The following is a 22526-nucleotide window of genomic DNA, read 5'->3' on the forward strand; positions in this document are numbered from 1 at the left end:
ATGGAATATATTTTCATCGATCCCAAAGAGCGTGTGGCATTCCTCATCAGATGACTGAGAAATAGTCAGACCATTGATAAAAAATGTGGCTTGACTGGCTTTTACTTTCCCTAACTTTGCAATCATGTAAGACCATTTATCAAGGCCAAACTCCATCTTTTGTTTTCTTTGAGAATGTCAGAGTGTTTCTTCCTGCCATTCATATTCTTGGCATATATTTTCAGGTCATTCACAGAGAAGTTCTATGTTAGATTAGCATTTCATACCCTCTTTGTGAACCATTTATGTACATGACCTTCAGATTTCCTCATCCAAAAGGACAATGGGTGTTATTGTAACTGTAAACAGCAACATATGGCGGTTGCCTACTTGCAGTGTGTCCCTATAGTACTGTGTCCTGTCAATGACAAGACAATCACTTTTTGTATTTAATTTCAGGATGGTGGCCTTGGAGGAAGCCTGGTTGTCTGTAACTCTGATTATGGTCCTAGAAAGTTAAAAGTCCAAGCATCCATGGAAAGGAAACAGAATTAAAGGTTTTCATACAATACAATCAGAGTGTAACCAAGTTTCTGCCAATAAACTTTGACCAGCCACCTACTTGGTAGTAAGGTTATAAAAGAAAGCCTAAGACTATCTTGCAAATTTTTATAGTCCCAGATATCACAATCGTTTGTTGTGTATGAATTCAGGATTTGAGTTCTCTCCCCATGATCCCAAGTACAGCTATACTTTGCTATGTATGTATGTATGTATGTATGTATATATGTACATGTGAAGATGCATGGCTCAGTGGTTATAGCGTCAGGCTTACGATCATGAGGTTGTGAGCTCGAATCCCAGACCAGGCTGCATGTTGTGCTCTTGAGCAAGACACTTTATTTTTCGTTGCTCCAGTTCACTCAGCTGTAGAAATGAGTTGCAACATCACAGGTGCCTAGCTGTATCTGCCTTTCCCTTGGATAACGCTGGTGGCGTGGAGAGGGAAGGCCGGTGAGCATGGGCGACTGCTGGTCTTCCATAAATAAACTTACTCGGACTTGTGCCTGGGAGGGTAACTTTCTAGGTGCAATCCCATGGTCTGTGTCATGACCGAAGGCGGTCTCAGATGTATGCATGTATGTATGTATAATGGGCTACTTTCAGTTTCTGTCCACCAAATACTTACCCAGTTCCCTACGGTAGGACTGAACATGAAACTGTATGGTTGGGAAACAGACTTAACCACACACCCATGCCTCTGGCTACGGACACAGTAAAGCACCATGTCCAATGCTCTTTCAATTCTGTCAAATCTACTGCTTTGGGCTGGACTGGGCTGGGCTGGGCATGACATCCTTTGTGTCCGATGGCATCACTTTGTCTCCAACAATTCAGTGTGACACCAGTGCAGAATCACCTCCCTCCGACAAGTCATCCTAACGAGACGTCTGCGTTGGCTGGGTCATGCCCTCCGTCGTCAACCAGGAGAATGCATCTACGAAGCAATTGCCCCAGCTCCCCTTCAGGGTTGGTGAAAGCGATGTGGTGGACAACGAAAAACCTGGCTGATGACAGTCAAGGTTGATCTAGAACCCAACCTAGGCCCCCAATATCTACGGCGTTCGCCGCTGGAATAAGGAGTGGTTGGAGATCATGCGGTCGTTAGCCTCAAATCGCCAGGTCTGGTCAGCGTTTGTGAGAGATGCAGCATTGAGGATGAATGAAGCCGGCTCAACCCACCCCGGGTGAATGCTGTCTCAAGACAAGACAAGAAGGGCTGGACTGGGCTGGGCTAGGCCTGACTGGGCTAGGCCTGACTGGGCTGGACAAGGCTGAACTGGTACTTTATCAAACCCTGAAAAGCAAAGTGAACCGTGACAAGATTTGAACTCATAATGCAGAGCGCCAAAACAAATACGGCAAGACATTCTATCAAATGCTTTTCTAACAGCTCTGCCAATTAACTGCCTTCAACAATATACTAACTATATAAATAACTATTTTACATTCTTCACCCTTAACATTTAACGTTTTCGGCTTTTTCTTTTTTCTGACATCATGAGCAGAGAAACTGGAAAAAAAAACGAAAAGAAAAGAAATAAAAATCTCTTTGGGTAATTGCCATAAGGTCATGTCTATAACCTTTATGCCTAAGTGTGTAACCATGGTGTTACAGATGTGAGCTGAAAAGGCACCATGATCCTGGTTTAAAAACTGCGTTATCCGTACAATATCTACAGTTACTACCAGTACTAACGATGCCACTACTACTTCGCGGTACCAGTAACGATGACAATCATAGTAAAACTAGCTCCTTTATCGAGAATGTTCTCCCATCCTATTCCAAAACTAAAATTCTTTAATCCAAATTTTCAGTTGAACATTTTTTTGTTCTGTTTTGTTTTTTGGTTTTTTTTTCTTTCTCTTTCTAACCATAATTTCTTTTGCACTTCCTTCCTTATTTTTCTGAACCTAGACTGAATTTTTTTTTTTTTTTTTTTTTTTTTTTGCCTCCTTATAAACTGTCAAGAGGCAGTATGATATTTCCATGCAGCTAATCTATATATATATGTCACACACACGCACTCTCACTCACTCACTCACTCACTCTCTCTCTCTCTCTCTCTCCCCCTCTCTCTCTCCCCTTCTCTCTCTCTTTCTCTCTCTCACTCTCTCCCCCACTCTCTCACACATTCATCTGTTGGGTGAGTTCTTGAAACTAGAAGATGTGGAGCATGCAAAACTTAACACAGAACATCCATCTAATTTCATACCAGCTTTCTATGACAGAGCTTCTAGAACAGATGAGCTGTCACTCAGCTTGCTAGAAATAGCAACAAAATTTTCTTCAAATCACATCTAACTCTCCCAAAAATAAAAAAAAAAACAATATAATACTATTTTCTATCTTTTACCTTTTGCTTAATTCATTTATGAGTCTGTGGCCATGCTGGGGCACCACCTTGAAGATTTTTAGTCAAACAAATCAACTCCAGTACTTTTTTTTTTGAAGCCTGCTACATATTCTATTAGTCTCTTTTGCCAAACTGCTAAGTTAAGGGGATATGGACACACTAAGACTGATTATCAAATGGTGGCGGGGGAACAAAGACACACACACACACGCGTATGACAGGCTTCTTTCAGTTACCATCTCCTAAATCCATTCACAAGGATTTGGTTGGCCCGTGGCTATAGTAATATATTAGTTTCAAATTTTGGCACAAGGCCGGCAATTTTCTCGGGCAGGTGGGTGGTGAGGGGTAAATCAATTATATATATATGTATGTATATATATGTCTGTATATATCTATATGTATGTATCTATATGTATGTATATATACTCTTTTACTTGTTTCAGTCATTTGACTGCGGCCATGCTTGAGCACCGCCTTTAGTCGAGCAAATCGACCCCGGGACTTATTCTTTGTAAGCCCAGTACTTATTCTATTGGTCTCTTTTTGCTGAACCGCTAAGTGACGGGGACGTAAACACACCAGCATCGGTTGTCGAGCAATGCTAGGGAGACAAACACAGACACACAAACACACACACACATACATTATATATATATATATATATATACGACAGGCTTCTTTCAGTTTCTGTCTACCAAATCCACTCACAAGGCATTGGTCGGCCCGGGGCTATAGCAGAAGACACTTGCCCAAGATGCCATGCAGTGGGACTGAACCCGGAACCATTATATATATGTGTGTGTGTGTGTGTGTGTATATATGTATATATATGTGTATGTGTGTGTGTGTATATATATATATATATATATATATTTATATCTTCTCGTGTATGAGTTCAAGTTAAATATTTTAGAAATCTACTATTACTGCTACTACAAACATACACACACACACATATAAATAAATATACATATATATATGCGTGTGTGTGTGTGTATATAATAAAACATTTTGATAATGTCCTTTAGATGAGTTCCTATTTGAGAAACTTATTTGGACATTATTTTGATTTATGTCCAAATACTAAAAGTATCTGGGCTGTACGATATATAACATGTATATCTGTACGTGTGTATATATATACATGTGTGTGTGTGTATTCATATACCACACACTTTCAGCTTGTATGAACATGTAAGATACAAGCATTCCAGAGGTTGGGGGTCTGCTCGCTTAAATATTCTTCTAGAAAACACTTCAGAAATGGTGTGGCATTGCTGAGAGTGGAATGTCAGACTGAAACCATTTTTGTACGGCTGAGAACTCGGAAAATTATCCTAACATTTTATTTTACTTTTTAAAATTTTTACAATTATTTATTTTATTATTTTTTTTTTAGTAATCTTTTATGCACTTCGACTTTGCCTTGCTGTTTATTATTATTATTATTATTTTTGTTTGTTTGTTTGTTTATTGGTAATGACTGTTCGTTATGTTTGTGATGGATTGGATTCTGACACAGCAGTCCTGACTTACCTCCTACCAAATTTGGTGATTGGTTCCGAAATATATGATGGGTGATAAGTAAACAATGAGGGTGGCCATGGGATGGAAGGGGTGAAGGCAGTGGTGGTGGCGATCATTACGATACAATGTGGTGGCGGTGGTGATGATGGTGATGATAATGAAGTTGATGGTTATGGTGGTGATATTGATGATGGTGGTGGTGGTGGTGATGATGATGATAGTGATGATGATGATGATAGTGATGGTGGTGATGATGACGATGATAGTGATGATGATGGTGGTGGTGGTGATGATGATGATGACAATGATAGTGATGGTGATGATGATGATGATGGCTTAAATTAGAAATACTTATGATGCAAAATACTAGGTCTATTTTTTTTACTTTTAAATAACTTAGTCTTTCTTTCTTTCTTTCATTCTTTCTTTTAAAAAAATTTTTTACATTTTCTATTTATAAAATATTTCTAATCTTTTATCACCAAACAAATTGACTCGTTTACATTTTTTTTTTTTTTTGTTTCTTATTATTTTTTTCATTCTTCTTACTTCCTTACTGCTTTTTTCCTTGCCCGGTTTACCCCCTCACCATTCCAGTTACCATTCTCCCAGCAGCAGGGCAGGTACATCACTAAAAATGGACTGCATTTCAGCCGCTTGTGCTCAAGTTATAATTTCATAGTGTACGACTGCTACATTCTTTCTCTTCCTTGAAATTAAACAGACATTAGTTCTGTGTGTGTGTGTGTGTTAAGCGTGGGGTGGCTTTTGTGGAAGTTCTTGGTTTATTCCATGGTTTATCTTTTATTATTATTATTTTTATTTTTTCTAGTTTTTACGTGTTTCGGTTGTTGGGCTACTGCCATGCTGGGGCAGCATCTTGAAAGGATTCATTGAACAAATTGGCACCAGTGCTTATTTTAAAAAAGCCTGGTTCGTTCCTATTTTGTCAGTCTCTTGCCAAGCTGCTAAGTTACAGGGATGTAAGCAAACCAACACTGGTTGGCAAACAGTGGTAGTACCACACATGTTTATACAACCATACTGCGAATCCACATTTTTTTTTATATAGGTTTACATACTCATATTGATCAATAAGGGCCTGGTCAGCAGCTTTATTTATATTTGATGGATATTTGTCCTCATCTTGTTTGTTGTTAACACGTTTCGGCTGATGTACTCTCCAGCCTTCATCTGGTGTCCTGGGGTAATTTCGAACTTGGGTTCTCTTTCCTAAGGTATTTTTCTGATGTTGTTGTTATTGTTATTATCATCATCATCATCATTATTATTATTATTATTCAGGCCACTGCCTGGAACCGATCTCGGAATCTTGGGCCCAGTTTGATTCCAGGCAGTGACCTGAGTAATAATAATAATAATAATAATATCGGAAAAATACCTTAGGAATGAGAACCCAGGTTTGAAATTCCCCCAGGATACTCGATGAAGGCTGGAGGGTATATCAGCCGAAAGTGTTAGCAACAAACAAGGTGAGGACAAATATCTGTCAAATGTAAATAAAATCTAAGATGCTGGAAGCTTTGCTGCTTTTGGCCATAAGTTTGTAGAGATGATTCTTTTATCACTGTGTTGTTTTTGGAGTTTTTTTTTTTAACTAAACACCCATGATAAGTGAGGATGCCTGTAAAAAGCATCCAGTTCACACTGTAAAGTGGTTGGCATTTGGAAGGGCACCCAGCTGTAAAAACCTTGCCAAAACTGACTTTGCCTGTGCTTGTGTCACATTAAAAGCACTCAGTCCACTCTGCTGGGTGGTTGATGCTACAAAGGGCATCCAGCCATAAAATCCCTGCCAAAACAGACAGAAGTCTGGTGCAGGCTTCTGCCTGGACAGCTCCTGTCAAACCATCCAACCCATGCCAGCATGAAAGGTGGACGTTAAACAATGATGATGATGTTATATGCTCTGGATTTGATGTTTGTAATTTCCTTTGATCAGACGCATAAACACAAAATATTTCAATTGTCTTACCAATAAGTTAGAATGTGACAACTACTGTGTCACTTATAACAGGTTCAAAGTTGATCAGACAATAATATTTAAGACTGTACTACCAATGTTTGACTTAACTTCCTGTCTTGTACAGCTGTTTGTTCATCATACCTATCCATTGGTTGTAATTTCATTCTCTGAAGAAAACTTCTAAAATATCATAGGCGTAGGAGTTACTGTGTGGTAAGTAGCTTGCTTACGAACCACATGGTTCCAGGTTCAGTCCCACTGCATGGCACCTTGGCCAAGTGTCTTCTACTATAACCTCGAGCCAACCAAAGCCTTGTGAGTGGATTTGCTAGACAGAAACTGAAAGAAGCCCGTTGTATATATACATATATATATATATGTTTGTATGTGTGTGTATATGTTTGTGTGTCTGTGTTTGTCCCCCCAACATCGCTTGACAACCAATGCTGGTGTGTTTACATTTCTATAACTTAGCGGTTTGGCAAAAGAAACCAATAGAATAAGTCCTGGGGTGGATTTGCTCGACTAAAGGCGGTGCTCCAGCATGGCCACAGTCAAATGACTGAAACAAGTAAAAGAGAGAGAGAGAGAGTGAAGAGTATTATTTGTGCTGCTGTTTCTAACCTTTGTTCATTGAAGACTTGTCAAGGCAATGCTCTACCCAAGGCATGATTGTTGCAAGTTGTCCTTGACCTTATGTCAATTTTGAATCACTGAAATGACAATAGAGTTACATTTTTTTTCCCCTGCTGTAAGACTTCCTGTTGTACACACATCTGTTCACCTTAGCTGCTCATTGGTTGAAATTGTGTCCTCTCTGCCAACCACATTTCGTGGATATTATCATTTTATTTTATTTGTGTTGCTTTCTGATAATGTTATTTGTTCATTCAATGTACCGATACAAGATGTCATCTAGGAATCAGCATGTAATGTTTAGGTGTTGGAAAGAAATGTTTGAATAAAGCAGTGATATTTAAGTGTCAAGAGGTATAAGTAATATTTATACATTACCCAACAATATTTAGCTAACAGGAGTAACATTTTTTATCACACACTGACAAAAGCATTTCAAACCAAAATGGCATATCAAGTTTAATGTCACATTAATAAACATTGCCAGTTATTCACCATCAAGCCACAAGATCACACGGCAAATAAAGGAGTAAAACAGTAAAATAACTAAATGGTTTGCTAAGCTTTCTCTCTCCACCTGTCATTACCATTAACCCTTTAGTGTTCGCATTATTCTGCCAAAACTAATCCTTTTTCATCCACATTGTTTTGAACTAATCATGCATTATCTTGTAGCTATGAGATTCTAATGAGGTAGCTGTTAATTTTTAAAACAATATTGTGGGGCTGGTGTGAGAGACCAGATCTGGCCAGTTTGAACATAAAACAGGCAGAATATTTTTGGCCGGATATGGCCAGTTTAAATGCTAAAGGGTTAAGATATGATGAAACTGATTTTAGAGACACTGGTGGTTGTCTGCTTCAGCAAGGCTCGTGTTATTTAGTAAAATGGACGAAAAGATTTCAGTGAACCTGCCATGGAGAATGGGAAATCCAATGTTTCAGACAAAGTTAGTCTTCAGGAGTGAAATTATAGAGACACAGAAAGAGTTTTACATCCTCTCAAGAATGTAAAACTCTGCTACCACTCTGTAATTTCTCACTTGTCAAATTTTCCTGAAGAAAGATCCTGTCTGGAACCTTGAACTTTCCACTTTTTATGGCAGAGTAGCAGGCAAAAATTTCCAAAGAAAAAGTTCCTCGGGCGGATCTTATATCTGTGTAAATCTTGTATAAATCTATGTATAATTCAAGGCGCAGGAGTGGCTGTGTGGTAAGTAGCTTGCTTACCAACCACATGGTTCCGGGTTCAGTCCCACTGTGTGGCACCTTGGGCAAGTGTCTTCTACTATAGCCTCAGGCCGACCAAAGCCTTGTGAGTGGATTTTGGTAGACGGAAACTGAAAGAAGCCCGTCGTATATATGTGTGTGTGTTTGTGTGTCTTGTTTGTCCCCCCCCAACATCGCTTGACAACTAATGCTGGTGTGTTTACGTTCCCGTAACTTAGCAGTTCAGCAAAAGAGACTGATAGAATAAGTACTAGGCTTATAAAGAATAAGTCCTGGAGTCGATTTGCTCGACTAAAGGTGGTGCTCCAGCATGGCCACAGTCAAATGACTGAAACAGGTAAAAGAGAGTATACATTAATAAAGATAAGTTTAACTCATTAAATTAACGCGTAACATCTTCATTAACGCCGCCACTGAATTTAGTACATTTGTATTAATTATGAGGTATTCTATATTTTTCAGCTAGAGTGTAGTTAGGTCTCAAAGGGTGGGTGCAAACCTAGCAATATGTGTTTTATAGCGTAAACAAAATTTCCATTCAATTGGGAATTGCCGGACGATTTTCTGTTCGAGTCTAACCATTGTAAGTCATAGTGAAAACACGATCTATGTTGCAAAGAAGCATACGAGTATTGTATAAATTTTATGATTGAAAAATTTATCATATTTTGTACATAGTATATATTTCCATCTACCAAATCCACTCAGTGTATATATCTTGTTTTTTAAGAATTTTTCTTTTATTCAGAAACAGTTTTTGAATTCATACCCATACTTTAATACATATTTTTTTTTTTATTTGTAATGATTCTCTTCATATTTCCTTTTTTCTTTTATTTCAGAAACCAGATGTGACCCTAACTTCAACGGTGAGTTTATATTTCATTACTTTTTCTTTTACTGTTGTATACTACATACACTTTCATTTTTTTATCCTTCGTTTCATGTAAACCCCAACACTTTATAGCTGTCTTTGTATTGTCACCCTCATCCTTTGCCCTAGCAACAAATAAAAGAAATTATTATTATTATTATTATTACCTCCGCCTTCGCTAAGGTGGAGGTATTGTTTTCAGTTGTGTTTGTTTGTTGGTTTGTCCATAGACAAGATATCTCAAGAACCTCTGGATGGATTCAGATGAAACCTTCAGGGATGTTTGGTCTTGTGACTGGCATGAACTGATTAGATTTTGGAATTGATCCAGTTCCAGACAAGGATTCTGGATTTTTTTTTCCTGTTTTTTTACTTAATTTTATAGAGTGGTCGAGTTCATTTTTAGTATTCTTGTTTGTGAGAGTATTCAAGTTTATTTTAGATAGTCTCATTTTAAAAATCCTCTGTGGCTAATCGTTGGGAGGATGTTGGTGTTGCCTTGGCGAGGATTTGTGCTCTTGTTGTTATTATTATTATTATTGAGTGAGAGAGCAGTGCATGCCATCAAAGTGACACTGGGGTAAAATATACGAAGCTCAGTATACCCATCATGACTACCCGTCTGATAAGGGTACACTAGGCACATGCATCACAACCATATGTGCGCGACATGGTGATCTCATATCAAGATAAACAGCACATGACCTTGCAAGTAGGGCCCAGTTAGAATTTTCTTCTGGTCGAGTAGCCCATCCTGCTCAAAAGGTCCCTGAATAAGGTTTGTTTAAGGATGTTGAACGAAACACCCATGTTTCCAGAGGTGAATTATTCAAACCCCAAACAATCCCTCTTAACACATGGCTATGATGCTCCCCCACTACTTCTGCTCGTGATCAGAGATGCACATATCATCAGCCACTAAGGGACATGCTCAACTGGTTACGGTCAAACAACTGACAAGCAAATCTGTGGTATTGAGCAGAGTATTTGCTGTAGCCCACCTTTTATACCAAGACAAAACAATGTACATGATAACACTTCCAATCAGTAAAGATCAGAAGCCACGAGAACCACTGCCTGGTACTGCATCAGGGCATTTATTATTATTATTATTTGTGGCTATGTTGTTAAGAAGCTTGCTTTGCAGACACATGGTTTTGAGTTCAGGCCCACTGTATAGCATGTTGAGCAAAGTGTCTTCTACTATAGTCCTAGGTTGACCAGTGCCTTGTGAATGAATTTGGTAGGTGGAAACTGCATGGAAGCCTGTCATGTGTGAAATATCTTTGTGTTTGTGCTGTGTTTGTCCCCCACAACCCCTTTGGCAACTGGTGTTGGCATGTTCATGTTACTGTAGTTTAGGGGTTTGGCAAAAGATATTGATAGAATAAGTAACCCCCGAAAAAATGAAGTACTGGGGTTGATTTGTTCGACTAAACCCTTAACTCTTTCATTACCAAGCCGGCTGAAACCAGCTCTGGCTCTGAGTACAAATGTCTTGTTTTCATAAGTTTTGAATTAAAATCTTCCACCAAACCTTAGTCACAATTTATGTCCCTAAAACTAGCTGAATGATAACTAAGTTATTTTACTAAATTCTTTATTATATTTAAAGTAATTGAAAAGAACACAGAGCATCTCAAATGGCTGAAACCAGCTCTGGCTCTGTAGTACAAATGTCTTATTTTCATAGGTTCTGAATTAAAATCTTCCACCAAACCTTAGTCACAATTTATGTTCCTAACACTAGCTGAATGATAACTAAGTTATTTTACTAAATTCTTTATATATTTAAAGTAATTGAAAAGAACACAGAGCATCTCAAATGGCTGAAACCAGCTCTGGCTCTGTAGTACAAATGTCTTATTTTCATAAGTTCTGAATTAAAATCTTCCACCAAACCTTAGTCACAATTTATGTTCCTAACACTAGCTGAATGATAACTAAGTTATTTTACTAAATTCTTTATTATATTTAAAGTAATTGAAAAGAACACAGAGCATCTCAAATGGCTGAAACCAGCTCTGGCTCTGTAGTACAAATGTCTTATTTTCATAAGTTCTGAATAAAATCTTCCACCAAACTTAGTCACAATTTATGTTCCTAACACTAGCTGAATGATAACTAAGTTATTTTACTAAATTCTTTATTATATTTAAAGTAATTGAAAAGAACACAGAGCATCTCAAATGGCTGAAACCAGCTCTGGCTCTGTAGTACAAATGTCTTATTTTCATAAGTTCTGAATTAAAATCTTCCACCAAACCTTAGTCACAATTTATGTTCCTAACACTAGCTGAATGATAACTAAGTTATTTTACTAAATTCTTTATTATATTTAAAGTAATTGAAAAGAACACAGAGCATCTCAAATGGCTGAAACCAGCTCTGGCTCTGTAGTACAAATGTCTTATTTTCATAAGTTCTGAATTAAAATCTTCCACCAAACCTTAGTCACAATTTATGTTCCTAACACTAGCTGAATGATAACTAAGTTATTTTACTAAATTCTTTATTATATTTAAAGTAATTGAAAAGAACACAGAGCATCTCAAATGGCTGAAACCAGCTCTGGCTCTGTAGTACAAATGTCTTGTTTTCATAAGTTCTAAATTAAAATCTTCCACCAAACCTTAGTCACAATTAATGTTCCTAACACTAGCTTAATGGTAACTAAGTTATTTTACTAAATTCTTTGTAATATTTAAAATTGATTAAAAGAAACACAGAGCATCTCAACAGAAATACAGCAACGAAAAGGTTAAAGGTGGTGCCCCAGCATGGCCAAAGCCCAATAACTGAAATAAGTAAACGATAAAAGAATTCATATCTACTTTCTCATACTGTAATTAAACCTGGCCACAAAACATTTTTCTAACTTCATAATAAGGAAAAAAACATCCACTTAACTCACATTTTGAAGTGTTTTTGTTGCTGAGTATTTATATTGTTCTGCAGAATGGTAAGCGCCGACTTTCAAGCGATGACTAAGCACTTGTCTATTTGTTGGGTTTCCAAGAACAGCTCTCTCTCTTTAACTCTTTTACTTGTTTCAGTCATTTGACTGTGGCCATGCCGGAGCACTGCCTTTTAGTCGAGCAAATCGACCCCCAGGACTTATTCTTTGTAAGCCCAGTACTTATTCTATCGGTCTCTTTTGCCAAACCGCTAAGTTATGGGGACGTAAACATACCACCATCGGTTGTCGAGCAATGATAGGGGGACAAACACAGACACACATACATATATATATACGACGGGCTTCTTTCAGTTTCCGTCTACCAAATCCACTCACAAGGCTTTGGTCGGCACGGCGCTATAGTAGAAGACAGTTACCCAAGGTGCCACGCAGTGGGACTGAACCCAGAACCATGTGGTTGGTAAGCAAGCTACTTACCACACAGCCACACCTATGCCTATTCTTATTTCTTTACTGCCCACAAGGGGCTAAACATAGAGAGGACAAACAAGGACAGACAAACGGATTAAGTTGATTACATCGACCCCAGTGTTTAACTGGTACTTATTTAATCGACCCCAAAAGGATGAAAGGCAAAGTCGACCTCGGCGGAATTTGAACTCAAAACATAGCGGCAGACAAAATACCTATTTCTTACTATTCGCAAGAGGCTAAACACAGAGGGGACAAACAAGGACAGACAAAGGGATTAAGTCGATTACATCGACCCCAGTGCATAACTGGTACTTATTTAATCGACCCGAAAGGATGAAAGGCTAAGTTGACCTCGGCGAAATTTGAACTCAGAACATAGAGGCAGACGAAATACCGCTAAGCATTTTGCCTGGCATGCTAACGTCTCTGCCAGCTCGCCACCCTACCACACAGCCACTCCTACGCCTATAATTAGATTTGTAATTACTTTAGCAAACACAAGCCTCTAATGTGCAGGACATTGACAGTTTTGTTCGTATGCAAGGGTGCAATACTATAACAGAGTATTCTGCATAATTGATATCACAGCATACATGCCTTTGAGATGGAGCTGTCAAATCAAATATGACTTCTGATGACTCTGTGCAGTAAGGCATACTTAACATATCACAGATGTAGTTTTTGCCTCTAGTGTTCTTTTTCTTTGCTACTGGTGTGGAGGTCATTGACAGGTTTGTTTATAAATGCAAGGGGGAGCTATACCATGATAGAATATTCTACATAATCAATATAACAGAATAAGTGGCTATGGAATGGAGCTTTCAAATCCAATATGACTTCTGGTGGTCTTATGAAGCAAGGCTTTCCTAATATATTACAGAGCTAGTTTTACCTCTAGAGCTGTGGTTTTCAATCAGGGTTCCGCGGAACCATACGGTTCTGCCAGTACAGTCCAGGGATTCTGCAAGAAGTTACAAAACTGCTAAAATCGGCAGTAATTTTTAATTCTCCTGTGCAGATATGTGTGCATAAGACTATTAAATTATTGCACAGGGGTTCCTCGAGCCAGTGGAATGTTTCCTTGGGGTTCCGCTCCAGCAAAAAGTTTGAAAAGCACTGCTCTAGAGTTTTATTTTTCACTATTCGTGTAATATAACTTAGTACTTAAAATAGCTATCTATGTATCATACTTAATGCAAATACATCATGGAAAGCCAACTTAGCTGTAGTGTTTGTCACCAGCTAATTGCAGTGCCAGTGAATTTGCAATCACTGTTTTCCAACAGTGATGATGGATTTAGGTCGTTGCCAGTACCGCCTGACTGGCCCCCATGCCGGTGGCACATAAAAGTACCCACTACACTCTCAGAGTGGTTGGCATTAGGAAGGGCATCCAGCTGTAGAAACTCTGCCAGATCAAGATTGAAGCCTGGTACAGCCATCTAGTTCGCCAGCCCTCAGGCATTCATCCGACCTACGCTAGCATGGAAAGCGGACGTTAAACAATGATGATGATGATGATGATGCAATTGCCAGTGAGTACATGCTACTGACAAAGCCCAACAATGCAGAAATGCGTGTCTAGCATTCTTACTTCTGCTGCTGGATGATTTTCATCTGCTACTGATGTATTTGCGTGAATACCACAGGTAATTCATTAATACAAGGGATTCTGAGAGACCAGTGTTTCGACATGTTGTGTCTCATCAGTGAGAGGCACCCAAACCAATGAATCTGACAAGAGCCAATGTTCTTCTTTATAATTTCAGCAAACAATTTATTCATTGATCCTTGCTCGCCAAAAATAGTTGTATGCATTGTGAACAGTGAGATTACAAATGATGCATAGTTATTCTTAAAGCATTCCAGCAGATTCAAGTATGAATATGTTGTGTTTTGTTGCAGGAGAATAGCTTCTTTATTATAAACTAGCAGTATCGCCCAGCGTTGCTCGGGTTTGTAAGGGAAATAACTATATAAGCATTTTTAGAGAGTTACTTCCCTTATAAATTTGGGCTTTCTTAGCCATTTTTGTTTTGGTGTCTTCAAGCCATGAAGTCGTTGTTCTAAAAGAATGCTGGTTTCCTTCACAACGCATTACGACGTTGATTTATTTACACTCCCTTCCCCACAGCTTCACGAGGGAGGGAAGGGGGAGAAGCAAACAGGTGCAGCTGTGAGCGTGGACGCCAACTCCACCGCCATCGACACGATGCATTTTATGCATTAAAATGGAATAAAAATGATGTTAAATTATTTTTAAAATCGTAGACTCATCGTTGACGCGCGCTAATAGTCAGACGGGCTCGATATGAATCACGACTATAAGATACCCGAATTTGGTTAAACTGCACCGCAAAATGTGGGAGGAGTTAGGAATCTAAATCGAAGGGGACAGACACTCACACAACTAGAGTTTTATATATATAGATATGTGTTTATAACACACTTGGTTCGTTAGTACAAGGGATTTTGAGACACTACTGTTTTGGCGTGTTTTATCAACCCAAAGCAGAGAAGTATAACAAGAACCAGTGGTTTTGTTTATAATTTCAGCAGACAAACTGTTTGCTGATCTCTGCTGATATCTAAATAAAATAAATAAATGCACCCTTTTAAAGCCTAGCCAAGCTCATGGGCCCAGTTTCCTGGTTTCTGTTGCGTATGTGTTGCCCAGCTGGACAGGGCGCCAGTCCATTGCAGCGTTACTCATTTTTGCCAGCTGAGTGGACTGGAGCAACGTGAAATGAAGTGTTTTGCTCAAGAACACAATGCGTCACCCAGTCTAGGAATCGAAACCACAATCTTACGATCATGGTGCTGACACCCTAACCACTAAGCCACGTGCCTCCTCCTACTGATATCTACCAACCCATAATAGTCATGTGCATGATAAACACGTTGAAATTAATAACAAGGCCATTAGCTCATTTTAGATTCATTAGTCCAGGTGTTTATAGCTAAAGAGAAACACTGACTTTCCCAGAAACACTTTTATTAATGAATCTGTGTGATATGAACTCCTATTCGTCTTAAAAGAGAAGTTCTTTCCTTTTGATGTAACACAGCACCATTTAGCATATTCACATTAAACCCTGTCAGAATGTATAAAGAATAGATATGCAAGTTGTCAGAATAATAATAATAACGATAATAATAATCTTTTCTACTAAAGGCACAAGGCGTGAAATTTGTTGGAGGGGTGGGGCTAGTCGATTAGATCAACCCTCGGTATGTAACTGGTACTTAATTTATCGACCCCAAAAGGATGGAAGGCAGAGTTGACGGCAGCAGAATATGAACTCAGAGCGTAGCAATGGGCAAAATACTGCCAAACATTTTGTCCTGTGTCTTAACAATTCTGCCAGCTCACTGCCATTATAATAATAGTAATAATAATAATAATCATAATAATAATAATAATAATAATAATAATAGTAATAGTAATAATAATAATAATAATAATTTCTTTATTTACCTCTAAGGGTTTACAAAATAATGTCTGGGACGGTACTGGTCTATATAAAGTGGTGTTACATAAAGAAGTATATAAAAAGTATAAAAAAGAGATAAAATAAATTCTAACAATGAATAATTCCCCAAAAGACAGAGACATCCTAGGGCTGCTCATGGAAACCCCACAAAACCACAGTTACCCTGATCACTAGAGCAAGTGCCCTCTCCACATCATTCTCTTTCAATTTACAAGTGAACGCTCAGAGTAGGTCTGTTCGCTCAGACCATTTTTGCCATATTGGACCCTACCTCTTCAAAAAAATTGCTAGGAGGCAGCACTTCCTGTTATCTACCCTCACTTTCCTTTTCAAGTGAAACTTGAAGATGTTGATGAGGTCTTGGCAAAAGAAGAAATAATCTGTCTCTAAGCCTTTCAATCTGGTCCACCACACAGCCTTTTTCCCTAAGGCTACCAGACAAATAAGCTCTGGCTTGTCTTGTCTTGAGACACCATTCACCCGGGGTGGGTTGAGCTGGCTTCATTCATCCTCAATGCTGCATCTCTCACAAACGCCGACCAGACCTGGCGATTTGAGGCTAACGACCGCGTGATCTCCAACCACTCCTTATTCCAGTGGCAAACGCCATAGATATGGGGGCCTAGGTTGGGTTCCAGATCAGCCTTGACTGTCATCAGCCAGGTTTTTCGTTGTCCACCACATCGCTTTCGCCAACCCTGAGGGGGAGCTGGGGCAATTGCTTTGTAGATGAATTCTCCTGCTTATCCTTCCAGACCAAAGGCAGTGGGACAATCTTCACAACCTCTGTACATTACTTTCTCAAGTCCTAGGATTTATAGGGCCAGTGGCCAAAATCACAACATTCCCCTGGATAGAATGCCAGTCCTTCATGGGATTTACTCATTTACAGCTGAGTAGATTGGAACAAAGTGAAATGAAGTGTTTTGCTCAAAAACACAACACACTGCCTAGTCTGGGAATTGAAACTACACTCTTGCAATCATAAGTGCAACACCCTAACTACTAGGCCACATTCCATATATGTATTATCATGATGATGGTCATCACCATTTGACATCCATTTTCCAGGCTGGTATGGGTGGGACAGTTTATCAGGATCTGGTGAGCTACAGTGTCAGCATTGGCATGATCTCTAAAACTGGATGCCCTTCCTAATGCCAAAACCGTACAGGCAGGGTGTACTGGGTCCTTTTTCTTTCGTACCATCAGCACTGGCAAAATTGCTGCGTAAACTTCCAAGACAGAAAAAGAACAGCTAAAAAGAAAATGCCCCCATTACTAAGGGGCGGGGTGCACAACAGGTTTCCACACAGTTTCTATTTACCAAATCCTCTCACAAGGCTTCGGTTGGCTTGGGGCTATAGCAGAAGACGCTTGCTCCAAGTGCCACACTGTAGGGTTGAACCAGAAACCTCATGGTTCCAAAGCCAGCTTCTTAACCACAGCAATGCTTGCACCTATTTTTTTCATATTGTGTGGGGGAAAAAACTGATAGGGACCTGAAGTAATGCAAGTGTTCTTGCTAATACTTTGAAGGCGTAGGAGTGGCTGTGTGGTAAGTAGCTTGCTTATGAACCACATGGTTCCGGGTTCAGTCCCACTGCGTGGCACCTTGGGCAAGTGTCTGCTACTATAGCCTCGGGCCGACGAAAGCTTTGTGAGTGGATTTGGTAGACGGAAACTGAAAGAAGCCCGTCGTGTATATATATATATATATATATATATATATATATATATATATATATATATATGCATGTTTGTGTGTCTGTGTTTGTCCCCCCAACATCGCTTGACAACCGATGCTGGTGTATGTACATTCCCATAACTTAGCGGTTCGGCAAAAGAGAGATCAATAGAATAAGTACTAGGCTTACAAAGAATAAATCCTGGGGTCGATTTGCTCGTCTAAAGGTGGTGCTCCAGCATGGCCACCATCAAATGACTGAAACAAATAAAAGAGTAAAGAGTAAATAATGGAAACAAGCAGATAGAAATTCAAAGAATCAATAGGCACAGGCGTGGCTGTGAGGTCAAGAAGCTTGCTTTTCAACCATGTGGTTTTAGGTTCAATTCTGCTATGCAGCACGTGTGCCTTTGTGAGTGAATTTGATAGACAGAAAGTGTGTAGATGCTTGTCATATGTATGTGTGTTGCTGTTGGCGACTTCTTTTCCTTCTTCGAACATTTCCCTTTCTCCTTTCTACTGAAGAGCTTCTCCTTCCTAATGAAGAGCTATGGCTCGAAACATCAAAGCCCTTTCTTTCTACCCCTAGCATCAAACTAATACATTCCTTGTGCACATCCTTTTGTCTGTTAATTTTATTATTTATTTATCTGAATTGGATATATATATATATATATATGTATGTATGTATCTGGCTTCCCTTTGCAAATACTGATAGGGCACAGAAAGTGTGTCAGTTAGTTAGTTAGTTAATTTTTTGGCTCAAAAAGCAAAAAGCAAGGCCATGTAGGGGGACATGGAGTTATGTACAGGGTGGTGTTCATGTAAAGAGTTCAGGCCACTTGAGGTCAAGGGAGACCTTGAACCGAGCGGTCGTCGGCATCCCCACCATCTCTTCTGGCAGCCCATTCCACAGATCTGCAACCCGGACGGAGAATGCCTCTCTCCTTCGATTGAGCCGGAATGACCCGGCAGCCGACGCTCTGGAGCAGGAGTGAAGAACAGCTCTTTCGAGAGGTTACACGGTGCCTTCCTGGGGCTACAAGCTACAGTAGCATCCACCCTTAAGGGTTAGCCACATTTAAGTGGCAAATATACTTCACGATATATATATATATATATATGTTTATTGAGCAAAAGCAGCTAAAGCTCCGCCAGGGGGTGGTGGTGATCCCTGCTGTACTCTTTCACCACAACTTTCTCTCTCTCTTTCTTCTGTTGGCCTGTTCGCTTAGCCAGTGGGGTGGTGTCATTTCAAGGCTAAAACAATGCGAAGCGCATTGTGACCAGCGATGTGTAGCAACATCTGATAGCCTGGTCGGTCACGGTGATATGTATATATGTATATATTTGTGTGTGTGTGTGTGTTGGTTTAATGCTTAAATGCATTTTGTAGAAATTTTTTCTTCTTCACATAAAGAGTAGATGTAATAAGCAATTCTTATAACATTATTATAAAAAGCTTAAGAAAAACTATTCCACATTTGTTATCAATAGTGAACATTATGATGATTATTATTATTATTCTTGTTGTTGTTATATAATTGTTCAACATTTGGTATTTTGAGGCAAATTTCTACACCTGTGTGTTGCTGAGGTACATGCACTGTTGTGTGTTCTTTTCTGTTTTTGTTTGTTCTGGTAGATTCTGTGAGAGCAGACAGCAACCTACCGTCAAAGGTCTCACAGGGCCTCTTTCCGCACATTATAAGCTTTGATACTTGATTGTTAATTACCTTGGGAGACATTCAACATTCAAGTAACGCCCTCAAAATCCTAGCTGTCCCCAGCAGAGCAGTTTATTATTATTATTATTATTATTATTAATTATCCCACTTGGTAAATATTATCAGGGGACATTTCTGTAATTTTAGAAATTGCCATATATTTTAATTCCATAATGTTTGTTAAAAGCATTAAAAAAATTTTGTTTTTAATATTATAAAGGCTTTTGTTTCACTTTTTTTATATTCAGCTGTTGAAGCCGATTCTATGGAACCGATTTCTCCAGAAAACCAACAAAGGAGAGACAGGTAAGCTTTTTCCAATATCATTATATGCAAATAGTTTTCATGTGGTTAGATTTTTTTCACTCACTGCATTTCCAACATCCCCATCACTGCACCTTCCTTCACACATCATCATCATCATCATCTAGTACCTTCCTTCACACTCACACAAATATACTTACCCATCCATACCACATCTCTTTTATTCACCTCCCTGTAACTTAAGGGTACATACTCACACATGTTCTTTCCCATGTGCAATAGCCATATATCTCCCTACAGCAAGACACCTGTTCTGGTCCCTCTGTCATATTTTAACCTCTCATCACCTGTCATAAAGTCACCTTCCTCAATATCACTCCCCTCTCAGTCAAGGAGCCTTCTCTTGTGAGTTACTTGGGAACCTCACTAATGTCGGTGCCATGTAAAACCACTGTGAAGTGGTTGGCATTAGGAACGGCATCAAGCTATAGAAACTGTGCCAAAGTGAACATTGGTGCTTGGCACACTCCTCTGGCTCACTAGCCCATCAAACCATCGAATCCATTCCAGCATGGAAAAAGGGACATTAAATAATGGGGATGACAACAATGACCCTTGTTATTATTATTATCATTATTATTATTATCATTATCATTATTATTATTATTATGATGATGATGATGAAGAAGATAGGAAACTAGCTGAATCATTAGCATATTGGACAAAATTGCTGGACATTTCGTCTATTCTGAGCCTTTTTACATTCTGAGTTCAAAATCTGCTGAGGTCAACTTTTTAGCACTGGGGGTCAATGTAATTGACTTAACTACTCCTGGGTAAGAGTATAAATAAACTGCACCACCCCTCTGCCAAGCCATGTCGAGTCAGTGTAGCAGAGTAGACTCATCAAACCAGTATGATTTCAAGTTCAAATTCATCAGACTGGATGGAAGAGCGAACATGCTGAGGCCTTCGTCCTGCAGTGGACTGAGCATAGGCAGTCCAGTCCAATCCAATCCAGTCCAGTCCAGAGAAAAAAACTGCAGTGATAGGAATAAGTCCTGGGCTCACAAAGAACAAGTCCTGGGGCTTTGTGTGGTTATGAAGCTCATTTTTCAACCTCATGATTTCTGGTTCAGTCCTACTGTACAGCACCTTGGGCAAGTATCTTCTATTATTGCCCTAGACTGACCAATATGCTGTGAGTGAATTTTGTAGACAGAAACTGTGTGGAAGCCTGTCAAATATATATGTATATATATATATACGTTGATCGTTGTCAGTGCCGCCTGACTAGTGCCCCGTGCCAGTGGCACGTAAAAACCACCATCCAAATGTGGTCGATGCCAGTGATGGGAAACAAAGACACATGCACACAGTTATGTATATATGGCAGGCTTCTTTCAGTTTCCATCTACCAAATCCACTCACTAGACTTTGGTTGGCCCAATGTTATAGTAGAAGACACTTGCCCAAGGTACCACACAGTGGGACTGAACCTGGAGCCATGTGGTTCAGAAGCAAGTTTCTTATCACACAGATATGCCAGCGCCAATGATGGTGATATATAGTATATATATACATATATATATATATTATATATATATATAATATATATATATATATATATATATACGTATTTATTGTATACAGATATTTATTTGTATATTACATGTTTTATATATCATATATTAGCGCTTTCGTCCATTCTAGTGGAGTTTTCAAATCGAACTCAATTTGAAAGTTCAATTTGAAAACTCCACTAGAATGGACGAAAGCGCTATTTATGATGTATAAAAACATGTAATATACAAATAAATATCTGTAAATATAAAACCATCAGAATTTCTGAGTACCTCATTTCTTCTAATATAAAATACCTGTACATCACCTCCAAACCTTCTAATATATATATATATATATTTATGTGTGTGTGAATAAGTTATTTCTTTATTATGATTATAAAAATTGATTACACAGAAGGACAAATACAGGACATACATACAAAAAACATTTAAGAGATTCGTTTAAAAATTTTCATTTACATTTGGGTTATTCATTATAACATAAATGTCCTTTACATGACCAGTAGAACAAACAACAGTACATGAACTTATAATCTCACTGGAGTTTTTACACCCCGGCAATTTATGAGGCCCTGCAGCTTTTATTTCCTCTCTCTCCTCCATGGTCAAGCTGGGTTTCTGACACCCACCTTTTTTTCCACTTCTGAATAAGTGTACATATGTAGTATGAGGCATTTTGAGAAATGACGTCATAATGACGCAGAAGCAACCTGCGACAGTTTTCAATAAAACTAAAAACTAATTAGAGCAGAAAACATTTTTATTAGATATGTTCGGATGTGAGACAAGGGAGGTAACTTACTAATTTTCTGTGACGTTTACTTCCCTTTATGGTATTTTACTGATCTACATATCGATCTATCTTTATAATACAGTTAGATATACCACTGTCCTTGCTGGTTTAAGAGCTCGACATACATTTCATTATTCTCTCTCTCTCTCTCTCTCTATATATATATATATGTATATGTTGTTACCTTTCATAAAAAGCCTTTTCTTTTTTTTATTTACAATGTGCATTTTCATTGATTTTTCATATTTTCCCCCCTATATATATATACACACATATAATAACTTGTAAATAATAATAATGGTATTTTTATACAAGCTTAAAGCTAATGGCGATCACCATGCAATGACCAAGGAAAAATAGTCTAATAAAGGGGCATATAAGCCCTCAACAGAAAAAAGAAGGCTTTCCTATCCACAGATAGAAAAGC

General features: G+C 38.7%; 1 protein-coding gene across 10 annotated transcripts in view; it reads left to right on the forward strand.

Annotated features, from left to right (window-relative positions):
* The window catches only part of LOC115217577 (cell surface glycoprotein 1), a 314511-nt gene that overhangs the window by 235670 nt on the left and 56315 nt on the right, over positions 1-22526 (forward strand). For all 10 annotated transcript variants that reach the window (XM_029787322.2, XM_029787323.2, XM_036507206.1 and 7 more), the window contains 2 exons: positions 9123-9149; positions 19705-19762. In XM_029787322.2, the coding sequence (XP_029643182.1) occupies positions 9123-9149; positions 19705-19762 (85 nt within the window). The remainder of the gene's footprint in view (positions 1-9122; positions 9150-19704; positions 19763-22526) is intronic.

Source organism: Octopus sinensis, linkage group LG11 (assembly GCF_006345805.1).
Source record: "Octopus sinensis linkage group LG11, ASM634580v1, whole genome shotgun sequence".
NCBI lineage: Eukaryota > Metazoa > Mollusca > Cephalopoda > Octopoda > Octopodidae > Octopus > Octopus sinensis.